This window comes from Bidens hawaiensis, unplaced genomic scaffold (assembly GCF_021521415.1).
Source record: "Bidens hawaiensis isolate Kalapana, Puna unplaced genomic scaffold, B.hawaiensis_p1.1 tig00024978_1, whole genome shotgun sequence".
Lineage (NCBI taxonomy): Eukaryota > Viridiplantae > Streptophyta > Magnoliopsida > Asterales > Asteraceae > Bidens > Bidens hawaiensis.
The window spans coordinates 236,029-249,140 of NW_027493961.1; the positions used below are offsets into that span (position 1 = coordinate 236,029).

Sequence of the window (13,112 nt, forward strand, 5' to 3'; positions counted from 1 at the left end):
TCTCGTATCCTTCGGGTTGTGAAACCAACACAACTTCTTTCAATTCACCATGTAGAAAAGCCGTTTTTACATCAAGATGGTGGATTTCCCACTCGTTAGATGCAGCAAATGCGATTAGTAGCCGAACGGTCTCGATTCGGGCTACCGAAGCGAAACATCATCAAAGCCAATCCTGATTTGTTGCACGTAACCCTTTGCATCCAACTGATCTTTGCACTTGTTAATCGTTCCATCCGCATTTCGTTTGTATTGAACACCCACTTCAACCCGATATATTTTGCACCATTTGAAAGTTCGACTAACTTCCATGTTTCATTCTTGTTTATTGAATCAATCTCGGTATTCACAGCACGAACCCATTCTTGATTCGACTTAGCCTCAAAATAGCTACTCGGTTCACCACTTGCTGTGAGAAGAAATTGCTCATAGTCATAGTTAATATGTAACACATAATCTTCTTGTAATCTTCTTGGTAAAACCGAGACTCTGGTTGAACGTCTTAGACCCGTTTGGGCCTCATTTTCACCCGAATAGACCTGTGGCCCATTACTCATCGACTGAACTTGAGAGCGGGTTGAGGAATTAGGCCCGATATGACTTGGTTTGGCTGAGTCGTTGGACTCGGGTTGAACCAATGATGTAGGTTTAGAGATTGGGCTACCCGAGTTACTTCTAAACATTTCTTCAATAGTGGGTTCGATTTGACCAGTTCCATTGTCAACAACACCCCCAAACAATAGAAAACATACCCGGCTCATAGTCATTCTTCTTGAATTTCTTTACCCAATTCCACCATTTGTTTTCGTCAAACACAACGTCCCGACTAACAACTATTTTCCGGGTGTTCGAATCAAAGAGACGGTGTGCTTTTGAACCCGTCTCTGACCCGAGATAAACTAGTTGTCTTGACCTGTCATCAAGTTTCTTTAGATGTACACTATCAACTTTAGCATACGTCATGCACCCAAATACACGAATGTGTTCAATAATCGGTTTCTTTTTCTTAAACTGTTCATATGGAGTTTGATAAACTAAGGCCCAGGTTGGGACCCGATTGATTAAAAAGGTTGAATGTCAGACTTCTCCCCACATATTATTTAGTACTTTCATCGCCTTTAGAATACTCCGCATCATCCCCGTTAAAGTTCGCTTTCGCCTTTTTACCACATCATTTTGTTGTGGCGTGTACGGGGCGGTTAAATGCTGAATAATTTCACTTTTATCGCAGAACCGATTGAAATAACGTGAAGTGAATTCTCCTCCCCTATCGGTTCGGAGAGTTTTCATTGGGAAACTCGCCTCCGTCTCGATTAGGGCTTTGAACCTTTTAAAACTTTCAAACGCTTCACCTTTTCCTTTCAATAAAAACGTCCACATATATCGTGAGTAATCGTCTATAATAACAAAGACATACCTATTACCCGAGATAGTGGATGGGGTTATTGGACCACAAAAATCACCATGAACTAACTCCAAAGGTTGGAATGCTTTAAACGAGAATGTAGCCGGATTCGAACGCCTCGATTGTTTACTCACCAAACACGATTTTACACAACTGATTTTCGTGTTCAACATGTGGCAAACCTTGTACAAGATCCTTCTTAGCCACCTCGTACAAGATCCTTTTTAGCCATCGATTTCATTATCTTGAAATTTATGTGCCCAAGTCTTGCATGCCAACACTATGCATCATCTTTGATCATTGATTGCAAACACATGGGAGCTCCAATCTTCATTCGTGTTTTGTAGAGTTGGTTTGTAAATCTCTTGACCTTCATGAGTAACCTCACGTTCTCATCGTACATGGTCAGAAGATCGTGTTTCATCCGAATGTCATATCCGGACTCCGTTGCTTGACCGAGACTTATAATATTATTTTTGAACTCCGGAATGTAATAAATCTCGGTTAGCCAGTCTTGGTCACCCGATTTTCCTTGGAAAAAAATTAAGCCTTTTCCCTTGATTTGAACAAATGAACCATCTCCTAACTTAACCCTCCTGGCTATGTTCTCGTTTAACTCTAAAAAATATGATCGGTTTTCGTCATATGATTACTTGCCCCATTATCCAAATACCATACATCATCTTCGACCCGCCCGGTCTCGTATTTCTTTGGTATTAGGTTTTGCATTTAAGAACACAACTTGATGCATGTACGCCGCATCATTAAAATTTTCACGGGTTTCGGTTTATTTTGCTTCTTGACCCTTAAGAACTCGTCTAGGCATCCAGATGCAAAGTGACCAAATTGGTCACATCGGTAACATAAAATCTTTGACCGATCTTTCTTCACATTTATTTTCCCCGAATTGATGACCCTTGTTCGGTACCAGGGGTTCGGTCTTGGCCACTAAATCGGCCCGACCGTGATCTCGACCTCCTCGTCCCTTATTAGATTCAAAGCTTCTATGACTTGATGAATCATATTTACCAATTAAAAGTTTACCTTGGTCACCCCTTGAATTTCTTCATCTCAGATTCGCTCCTCAAAGGCTCGGAGTCGGCCTACAACATCTTCAAATCCCTTTTTTATTGAGATCCAACACTTGCTCAAGCGAAGCAACAATCTGAATATACTTCGATCTTGGGAGACTTTTGAGAAACTTCTTTACCAACCTTGCTTTATCTATAACTTCGCCAAGAGCCGCGGATTTCGTGGCAATGCTTGATAACTTTCCCCATAAAGTTATCTATGGAATCTGACTTGTTCATCTCATATTGTCAAATTCCATTGACAAGGTTTGGAGACATGCTTCTCTAACCTGTTCGGGTTCTAAGTGTCGGGTTTTAACCGTACCCCACATGGCTTTAGCAGTTTCTTGATCTCCAATTTGCATGATCAAGGTTTCGGGTATGGATTAAAACAACAGGGCCATAGCCATATCATTTTTGTCTTCATCGGAGACACCCGAGTTGATGGTGTCCCAAACTTTGTGAACTCTTAGGACTACTTTCATCCTCATAGCCCACACGGTATAGTTCGTTGCAGTTAACATTGGACATTGAACGGAAGATGGCCTTTTCTCTTTCCCCTTTGGTGGCGGTGGTGAAGTCGTGTCACCATGGCTACTCAAACCCAACTTGTTTGAATAAAGTAACAATTGAACGGACTAAGACAATGACAACAACTTTTTCGGGAGATCAACTTGTTCGACCAACCACGACAACAACTTCTTCGGGAAATCAAACAAACTTGTTCGATCGAGACACCTTCTTTGTTCGCCGTTAATTATTGCATTCTTGAACCTTGCTCTGATACCAATTCAAGAATGATAAACGATAATTAACGCACAACTTAGAAATAACCGACTTATATTATAACCAGAAAATATAACTCAAAAAACTGATTACAATATCTTTGGTAGTGATGGTGGTAATTGTTGTGTTTGTTGTTGATGTGTCTAACGCTAACTTTGTACATGTATTTATACTAGTAACCTAACTTGGTTACGGAGCATAATATGTGTCCACCACTCAACTTGGCCACCAAACAAATGGAAGGATGTTTCATAATACCCCTTAGACTTTAACCGACTTATTAAAACCTCTTAGGCCCGGTTCACCGACTTGTGAACTGGAATAGAAATTAATACAACACAAACTATCCCAATAACGAAACCATACTAAAGGGGTGTTTTGGTAAGCTTCTAAAATTTGCTTATTTGCTTGTCGAAAAGCAAAAGGTGCTTGACAAAACTCCTCCAGAAGGTTCAAAATGAAGCTTTTCAGAAGTGACTTTTGTTTTCCAAAAAACAAATAAACAAATCTAAAAGCTCCTCAAACACCTCCTAAACAAACAAAATCACAAATTATTTAGATCCTTTTCATTATCCTCTCTCTTCATTCTTACCCTAATATATATGTTTTTTAACAGTCAATGAGTTCTTCAAATAAACTATTGTTTAAATTTATCATATAAGGATATACTCACCATTTAAAACATACGAAAATAAAACCTATTCGGTCCAATAATGATCTAATTGCCCGGCCTAATGTTATGTTGGAGGTGTCACGTGAGTTGCACCGTCTACTCATGGGTTTGAAGTTTCAACTTTAACTTAACTGTGACTTCTTCATCTTCATCTTCATCTTCATCCCATCCCCCTTTTGTTGTCTTCAACAATCACCAGCTCAATCCAATAGAATAAAATAATGTCGATCCGATACAAATTCAGAAGCTCGGTGAAGTTCGATTCAATGGAAATATCGGATGGTAAACCCTACATCACCGTACGGGACCTCAGATCTAAAATTCTTCTCCGCCAGAATCAGAATATTAATAATAACCACAAGGATTTTCATCTCGTCTTCTTCGATCATCTCACCGCTCAAGGTTACCTTTTTTATTAATTTTTATTTTAATTATCTTTACATTGGATTTTTTTTACTGATTATTATTATCATCAGAGTATAATTACGACGACTTTAAGATCCCTACCGGCTCCAGTGTCATCATTAAGAGAGTTCCAGCTGAATCTCTCCCTCAACCTATGTAAGTCTTTTATTTCAATTTTAATTCTAAATACTTTGCACCAATAACTCCTACCGGATTTGCTTATAAAATGCTACATCTCCAACAATAACTCAAAACTACATTAATAAACAAATTTACACAAGATTGAGTTGACTCAAATAGGAAGTTTGTACTTTGTATTATATGAAATTAATCAGTTACAAAACATGTAAAGAAACCAACTTTGGATTTGTAGGATCCGAAATTGGTTTATCAACGAATCGTTGTTTACTCGTTTCAATTCTATCCGCTAGGTTATAAGTCATATTTTAAAAATACAGCTCCCAAAAAAAAGATAAAATATTTCTTGGGCTTAAAACCGGTATTTAAAAAAGCCCCCGCTGTTCAATGTTTTAGCAAACTGCCCAAAAACACCGGGCTCTAAATACCGGCTGCTTTACAAAAATCCGGTTCAACCCGCCTGTACGCACTGGTTTTTAAAGCATTTATTAGCAGTATTTCGTACAGTGTTTATAATTAGTTACATACACAATGTAGACTGCATTGCGATTAACGTTATTTTACGGGGGTTTTTCTCTATAAATGAAATGTTACAAGTAGTTTATGGTATCAAGATGCATGGGATAGGTTATTTAAGGAAGAAATAGATGGATGATGTAGGTTAGCAGGTTGCGTATTAATGTGTCGTGTTCTTAAACCGTTACATCCTCGTTTCCTATTGATACAAGTTAAATCCACTTGTTATGTTATATAGAGCATACAAGTTTATGTATTAGTATGATTATATGAAGGTGTGTTGTTTACTTGTGTAACAGGTTAAGACATCATAAGCTTGAAGCAAGTGAGCTTAGCGAGGATGTTCCAAAAGGTAAATGATATTTCAAAGCTACTAATCATTGTATTTCTGATACATGGGTCGACAGTTCTAACTATAGAATACGTTGTTTGCAGTTGCAGCTATGGATAACAATAAACCAGAAGAAATAGTTACAGAAAAGAACCTTGCAACTGACGACCATGAACACATAAAATTGGAAAAGTAAGTTTTGGGCCTTATGATCTTATTAATAACTAATTTCTACTGGCTGTCTACTTTCTAATCTTTTCTGTTTCTTTTTCAAATGTTGTCTTGACATATAGAGTGGCTAACGCGAAGGGTATCGATTTGCAAAAGGTTGACTTGCCATCAGAACTAAGATGTCCTATTTGCGTCACATATTTTAAGGAGGCTGTTATGATACCTTGTTGTCAGCATAGCTTTTGTAAAAAATGTAAGTCGACTCTCTTTATATATATATTTTCTCTCTCACACACACATATACATACATATTTGACATGTGTTTTTGTGTGTGCACAGGCATCTGTGAAGTGCTTCCACAAACAGCTAGGTGCCCTAAATGCTCATCTACCAAGTACAGGGTTGAGCATTTGCTACCAAATTTATCACTAAGGCATGCCATTGAGCATTTTCTTGAATCTCAGATTCTTGCCTCCGCTCCAGAAGCTAATTTGCAGAAATACGTCCCAGGTGAGACACTTTGATATATTCTGTCCAAAGTAGATTACGTGATGATTTTATTTCCTTTTTCTTTGACCTGTTGTTGATTTTTTCAGATGGAGAATCTGGTATTCAAGGGAAAGAGGTTTCCACCGTCACTAAAAGGAAACTGGATATGATTTATTCAATGGATAAAGGATCAAATCAAAATATGGCAGATTCTGTTTATGAATCACTAAATAGGAAAAACGTTTTCTTGGAGGGTACAAGTTTCAATGATGGTAAATCATGTGCAATTGATCTTCTGAACCCTAGCCCTTTAGTTAAAGTGACCAATACTAATGGAGGTAGAGATAATGATTTGACCCGTTCTGTGGATTCTCAAGGTGAAAACCAGCCTGTTATGCCTCAAGTTGGCATGCCTGATGAAGGTATTTTTCATTCGCCAATCCACATATGCTTGTAATTTCAAAACAATGACTTATTAACGTACTTTTGGTTTCGGAAATTCAAATGTTCTACTAGTCCGGTGACATGATTTGGTGTTTTGCCTTCAAAACATCGCACTTCTGAATTTTCTAACACTTGAATTTCTGAAACCAAAAGTACGCTAATAATATATTGCAGTTGGGTCTGGTGATCGTTTTTACAATAAGCAACCAACATGATTTTAATTCTCCTTCTAAGTTTCCACAAGTAACCTACAATCAATCAATCATACCCAGTAAAATCCCACCGACAGCAAAGCTATAAGTAGGGTCTGGGGAGGGTGGGATGTAGGCACACCGTACCTCTATCCAAAGGAATAAAGAGGTGGCTTCCAGAGAGACCCTCGGCTCTAAGTACATGTGTATGAAGCAAAATAAAGGAAATCAAAGTTTAACAGTTATATAAAAACTACTACTAATTATAATAATATTAATAATAAGATCACAGTTTAACAGCTATATAAAAGCTAATAATAATTATAATAATAATAATAATATACGTAAGGGAAATACCATTATGGTATGTGACCTAAATAAGTTAATTCTAAGCCCTAAGGTATTCAATTCTCTCTAAAAATCCTTAACTTTAATTCTACTTCTCCACGAATTCCTATCCTCAACCATGTCCTCGGAGAGGTTTAGGTCTATCAAATCATGCCTAATCCTCTCATCCCAAGTCAATTTCGGTCGTCCTCTACCCCTCCTCCCCTCTATAGTAATGTTTTCTACGGATCTAACAGGATTCGTCGTCTGTCTTCTCTTTACATGTCCAAACCATCTCAAGTAACCTACATGACTCAGAAATTTATTAATTTTCTTTTCCCTCTTTTTGCTACCTCTTATCAACATTAAAATATCTTTGGTTGCTTTTCTCATCCAGCCGACTCCACAAGCAGGAAAAAGGGACCGTGGGTTAATTCTGCAGGTACGATTTCTGCTCAAAGATATCACTACCTCTACTTTGTCTACTGTTTTTTAGATCTTAAACCTATTTTTAAACTTCTCAAACTTTCAGGTGGAGATCGAAATTATGCGGTGGACAATCGAAACAAAAAGGTATTTTTTTATATTATTAGCAAGTGGAGACATTCTTAAAAGCAACTCTATAATCTGATATGAACACCTTTTTTTTGGTTGAATTCAGGTGGTGCGTACCTGTTACATGTGTGGATCTCCCGGCCATTTTATGAGAGACTGCCCTATGGCTACTAATGAGCGGCCAATGTTTCATACAGGTAAAACTAATGCTTTCTGATGAATTCTTAAACTCTGTTTAGACCATTTATGACCAATTTGTATGAATTTCAGGAGATCATATGTTTCAAGGAGGCATGCCTGGTTATGCAATGCCTTACTGGAACCCTACTCCTTTCCATCATGTCAATCCTTACATGAATATGTATGGAAACACCGGGATGGCCCCCTTTAATCCCGCTACTATGGTCCCTGCTTCACCTTATGGAGTTCCACCTTACGCCCCTTCTACTTATGGCAACTTACCTGTTCCTAGGTGACCTAATTTTATGCAATTATGTTTCTTAAATGTTTATTTTCAGTATTACTAATGTACCTAAACCTTGCAGTGGAGCTACAAGGATGGGAGGCCTGGCACCGAGAGCAGAACAACCCCTTAGACATCCAGATAACTTTGAACATGAAAACAGTGATAATCGTATAAAACATTCCCTTGAAAAGAGGTATATTTTTTAACAATATTGTTTTACAACGTTGTTATTAGGATCTTTTTAGACTAATAAGGGTTCTTTTTGCTAGACAACGGTCATCTGATTACGAAGATAACGATGTCCATAAACGCCACGACTACCATGAGCCAGAAAGATCATCCAAACATAGATCTCACAGAGACAGGGGAAAGGCTCTGAGCAACTCAGAAGACAGCCATGAGCGGAGGCTGCCAAAAACTCATCAAAATACACGATCTGGTCACACACGATATGAAAAACGTTCTCACGGATCGTATCATAGTCATACAGATAGGTCCACTTCTGGAGTAGAAGATGTGCATAGTGGTGACTACAGAGATGATGAGGCGAGGCATAACAAGTATCATGAAGGTTCTAGAAGGCGTCATAATAGCAGCAGGGAGCAGTCAGACAGTGATTGTAGTTATGGTCGTCATCAAACAAAAGAAGGAAAACATGCTAAAAGGAGGCGGATGGACGATGATTACAATCACAAAAGGAGGTAAAGAAGGCAGTAGAACAAACAAACGACAAAACTGGAATGCTTCGATGGTAAATATGTTTTGTATCAACTTGGTTTTGGTAAGTAGCTATATTAAGGTCTATAATCTTATATACAATTAAACGGTTAGATGTGTTTACCAGTATAACTATCTAGAAACAGGAGGCACATTTAGCTTTGTTTTGGTTTGCTTTGTTAGCACAGATAGTGATGTCAGCTGTAAGCTGTTGGACATTAAAGTCATCACTACCTTTTCTTAACCTTATGTTAACTAACGCTTTTATGTCTTCACCAAAAAAAAAAAATAAATGAAAAAAAGGAAAAAAGAAAGAAAGAAAAGCTTTTTAGTGACAGATTGAAGTTGATTCAAGTAATCTTCATATTCTTGATATGAAGTGTGGATGAGCGAAATCTTTCATAAGCGGGCTTACTTATAGTTGCTGGTCAAACGTTCTGAAGACTTGTTGAAAGACCGATTAAGGTATGTTTTAACTTATAAAGATTTTAATACTTTCTTTAATCTTCAAATTTTGAGTCGATTTTTTGTCAAGAAATAATTTTTTAAATCAAATTTTGAGAACGATTAAACAGGCTTCTTGTATGCTTGTAGAGGGGGCTAAACAGGTTGTGTTTGTATGGGTTGGTGGGTCAAAACCGACACCAACTCGAATGCAAAAACCATGTAATAACATGAACTCTACACCATGTATTTGCAGATTGCACAAACATCATTTATTTACACTTGAAAAAGAAATTATGTTAATTATTTAATTTACAATCAAAGATACAAATAACTAGAATATTGTGCTCAAATTTCTAAATAACTCTTAATTTTGGTATAATGGGCTAATACGAGAAATGGGTTAATACGATAATCTATTAGGTTGGTCAGATCAAGATTACTTTAGCTACAAACCCATTAATTTCGTGTTAAGAGTTTCGCACCCCTACTAGTAAGCTACAAAGTAGTCCTGATTTTTCTTTTTTAAATTTGTAAATAATGTGTTTTTCCTTTTGTGAATATCAAAAGTGAAAACCACGTCTTTTTGGGAAGTTAACAGAGTCAGTTTCTAAATGTGTATTGGTTTTTATTAATCCCAACTATCATATTTTGGTCGCTATCGATCCCAACTAACAAATTGGCTGATAACGCCCCCCCTCCCATTATCATATTTGTTCCCAACGGCCCGCGATTAACAAAATTCAAACGTCGTTAGTTGCAGGTCACCAGATAAACGTTTTTGGCTGGAAAAGTCACATTCTTCAAAAAAAAACTCAACATTTTCGTCCCAAACATCACTGTAACCTTGGATCGGACCTTTAGGAACTTTTTGTCTAGTAAAAACCTCAATTATTGAGGTCGTTGGAATCCTAGAACCATTGTCGGAATCAGTTGGTGGTGGTGTTTAAGTTGAGTTTTCCGGCAAAAAATGTGACCTTTTTTTTTTTACGAAAAGCGTTTTTTCGGCGACCCGCAAGTAACATTGTTAGGATTTTGTTAGTCGCAGACTGTTGGCAACAAATCTTTAAAAGATGGACCGTTAGCAACTAATTCATTAGCTGGGACTGGTAGCCGCCAAAAGATGATAATTGAGATTAATAAAAACTAATAATCATTTTTTAAATGGTCGATTTAATATTAAGTAGAAGTAAAATTGGATTTTAATAATCAAAATCTTGAGTTATCGGTTGTCAAATAATTGAGAACAGACCCAATCTTTGGCATATTTTCGTCCAACGAGCTTTTATTAATTGAGGACTAACGCTGTTAGTTTTTTTTTGGCTGCATATGTGGTGGCTGCATATGTGGTGGCTGCATATGTGGAAAACTTCTTTAAAAAAATAAATTTTAAATATTATTCAAATATAAATATACTTTAAAAAAAGGTGAAACACACCAACCACACCACACCCTTGTCTTCATCTCCTCAATAACCAACCCCCACTATCATAGTTGTCAATAGCGAGAATAGCGCTCGCTCCATAGTGTACAAGTCTTGTCTCGCTATTTAATGTCTAGCGCCTTAATAGTGTGATATAGCGCCTGTCAAATTTTTATTTTTTTTAATATCGTAAACCTGATATTTAGGCATTCAAATCGATTAAACAACTCTAAATTCAACCAGTTCCACCGTAAAAACTCAATTTTGTGAATGAAACCCTTATTAAAAGATAAAATAAAATTCTAATATCTTATCGCTAATTATCAAATAATACCAGCTATTTTATCGCTATCGCTACATAACGTATGGGTTGAATGTCGCTATTGACCGTTATTCTCTATTGACAACTGTGCCCATTATACCCTCTCCTCATCGTTATTGCCTTCCACTAGTGCGGCCATCCCACCATCGCCAACTTCCGCTACTCGACATCAATTCTAGATATCTTCACCACCCTCATCTCCCCCTCCCCCAAAAAACAATATCTATAAATCACAAATGATGAGATGAAACCCTAAATCGTTGATGGATTAGGCTAGCGATTTCCGAAGATAGTCGTTAGAGAATAATGAGGTGATGGTCGGTTTTCTATTGTAGTGGTCCTTTGATGTGGTCAGGTCGGTGGTGGGGGATGTTGTTGGCAGTGTGGTAAAGGACAGTAGCACAGATGTTCTAGGAGGGAGGGGGGGAGAGAGAGAGAGAGAGAGGTGGTGGCGGTTGCAAATGGCGGCAGTTTAGGTTGTGGTGGTGATGGTGGTGGCTAATACTTGTTGATTGTGATTTTTTTGGATGATGGAGGATGGCCGGAATGGAGGTGGAGGTGGAGGTGGGTGGAGTAGAATAATGGTGGAGGTAAACGAGTTTTTGGGTTTAATGTAGTATATGATGATGATGGGCTTTAATAAAAAAATATTTTTTCTAACACGCGAACTCTACGTGGATACCAAATGCTATTTTTTAACACGCCAACGTCTAAGTAGACATTCCCGTCATCATGCACCTACGTATTTAGTCCTCCTTTAACAATAACTTGTTCGAGAAAAGTATGTTGAAAGTTGGGAATGGCCTCACCTATCTCATTAGCTGGGACATGTTGTCGACCAATAAGTTAAAGTTTGGATTATTATAATAATCAATGAAGATGTGTGTTTGGTTTATGACATTTAGGATTTTAAGTCCATAGCATTCGTATGCTCGATTGACAAAACATATGGACTTCAAAATTCAAATACCAAACATATTGACTCTAAAAACAAAAGTTTTCATTATTTGGTTCGGCAAATTGACATTAAAAAAGGAAAAAGAAATGAAAGAACAAAAAGGAGGAAATTGGGTTGGAGTTGGACCGGTAAATACAATTTCATAGAGATGGCTTGCATGCTTAAAAAAATTATTAACTAATTCAAAAGGGTAACAAAATGTTCGGTTTATATGTTGGTTCTAACTTCAAAACCTTTTGTGAGATGGTAAAAACCAAACCTTGTATAAATCTTTGATCGAACTAACCGACCAACATGCTTTGATTTCAACCTTTTCTTTTTTAAAACAAAGGCAACGCTAGCAAAATGCTAGTTCAAGCAAATGGAGTGATTTTTCGGTATGGTTTGAAAAGATTATGTAGCATCATATAATTAATTAAATAGTTTTTTTGAAAATGGTGATGAATAGAATAAAGAGAGAATGCAATGATAACTGACAAATGTATAAATATTATTATTTAATTGATAAAAATAGAAAAAATGTAGTGATTTTTAGTGTAATTATGAAAATGAAGATATGAAAAATGACGTGAATGCTCTTACAAAATCCCTGCTTTGATTTCAACCTTAAAATTGCTAAATTTAAGGGGTGTTTGAGTGAGCTTTTAAAACTTGTTTATTTGCTATTTTTTGTTGAAAAGCAAAAACTGTTTGGTAAAGTAAATTTAAAAGCTTTAAAATAAAGCTTTTTATAAGTTACTTTTGCATTTTTAAAAAGCAAATAAGCATAAAAACAATTTAAGAAGCTCCTTCAAACAATAACTTTATTTTCTTTTAACAGTTGGTGCATATTATATGATATTTATTTTTACATTTAAGTTTGATATTTAGGCAAAATATTATTTTAATATTTATAATCTATCATTTCAAATTAGTGTTCGAATTTTATGTTTAACACAATCTATACTTGTTGGATGTTGTTTAATACTAGATTCTTACAACATTTTATATTTTTGTGTAATCTTAATGTTTCAATTTATTTTCATGCAACATTTTCACTTATAATTAAATATATAAATATTGAAACGCCTGTATACATATTTTAATTCTTTTTTGCCAATCAACTTTGACGATTTTTATCAACAATAGTCTGACCAAATTTTTAACTTATTGCATTGATAACTTCTACCAAGATGTTAGAAGAAACACTGAAGCAATACACAACAATCTATATGAAAATTAGGAAAATTAAAATTACAAAACTATTTCTTCCAATTTGAGGAGTGGAGCTTTGCCCAATTACTA

The 13,112-nt window shown here is 36.4% G+C and overlaps 1 protein-coding gene across 1 annotated transcript; it reads left to right on the top strand.

Moving 5' to 3' along the window:
• Window positions 1–4,152: 4,152 nt before the first annotated feature.
• Window positions 4,153–8,925, top strand: LOC143570399 (uncharacterized). The gene is made up of 13 exons (XM_077056056.1): window positions 4,153–4,333; window positions 4,408–4,492; window positions 5,290–5,342; window positions 5,426–5,513; window positions 5,615–5,745; window positions 5,832–6,002; window positions 6,089–6,403; window positions 7,341–7,385; window positions 7,476–7,516; window positions 7,605–7,695; window positions 7,769–7,970; window positions 8,044–8,157; window positions 8,234–8,925. Exons 1-13 carry the CDS (start codon window positions 4,153–4,155, stop codon window positions 8,667–8,669), a joined length of 1,953 nt encoding a protein of 650 aa, XP_076912171.1. The 3' UTR covers window positions 8,670–8,925.
• The last annotated feature ends 4,187 nt before the right edge of the window (window positions 8,926–13,112 follow it).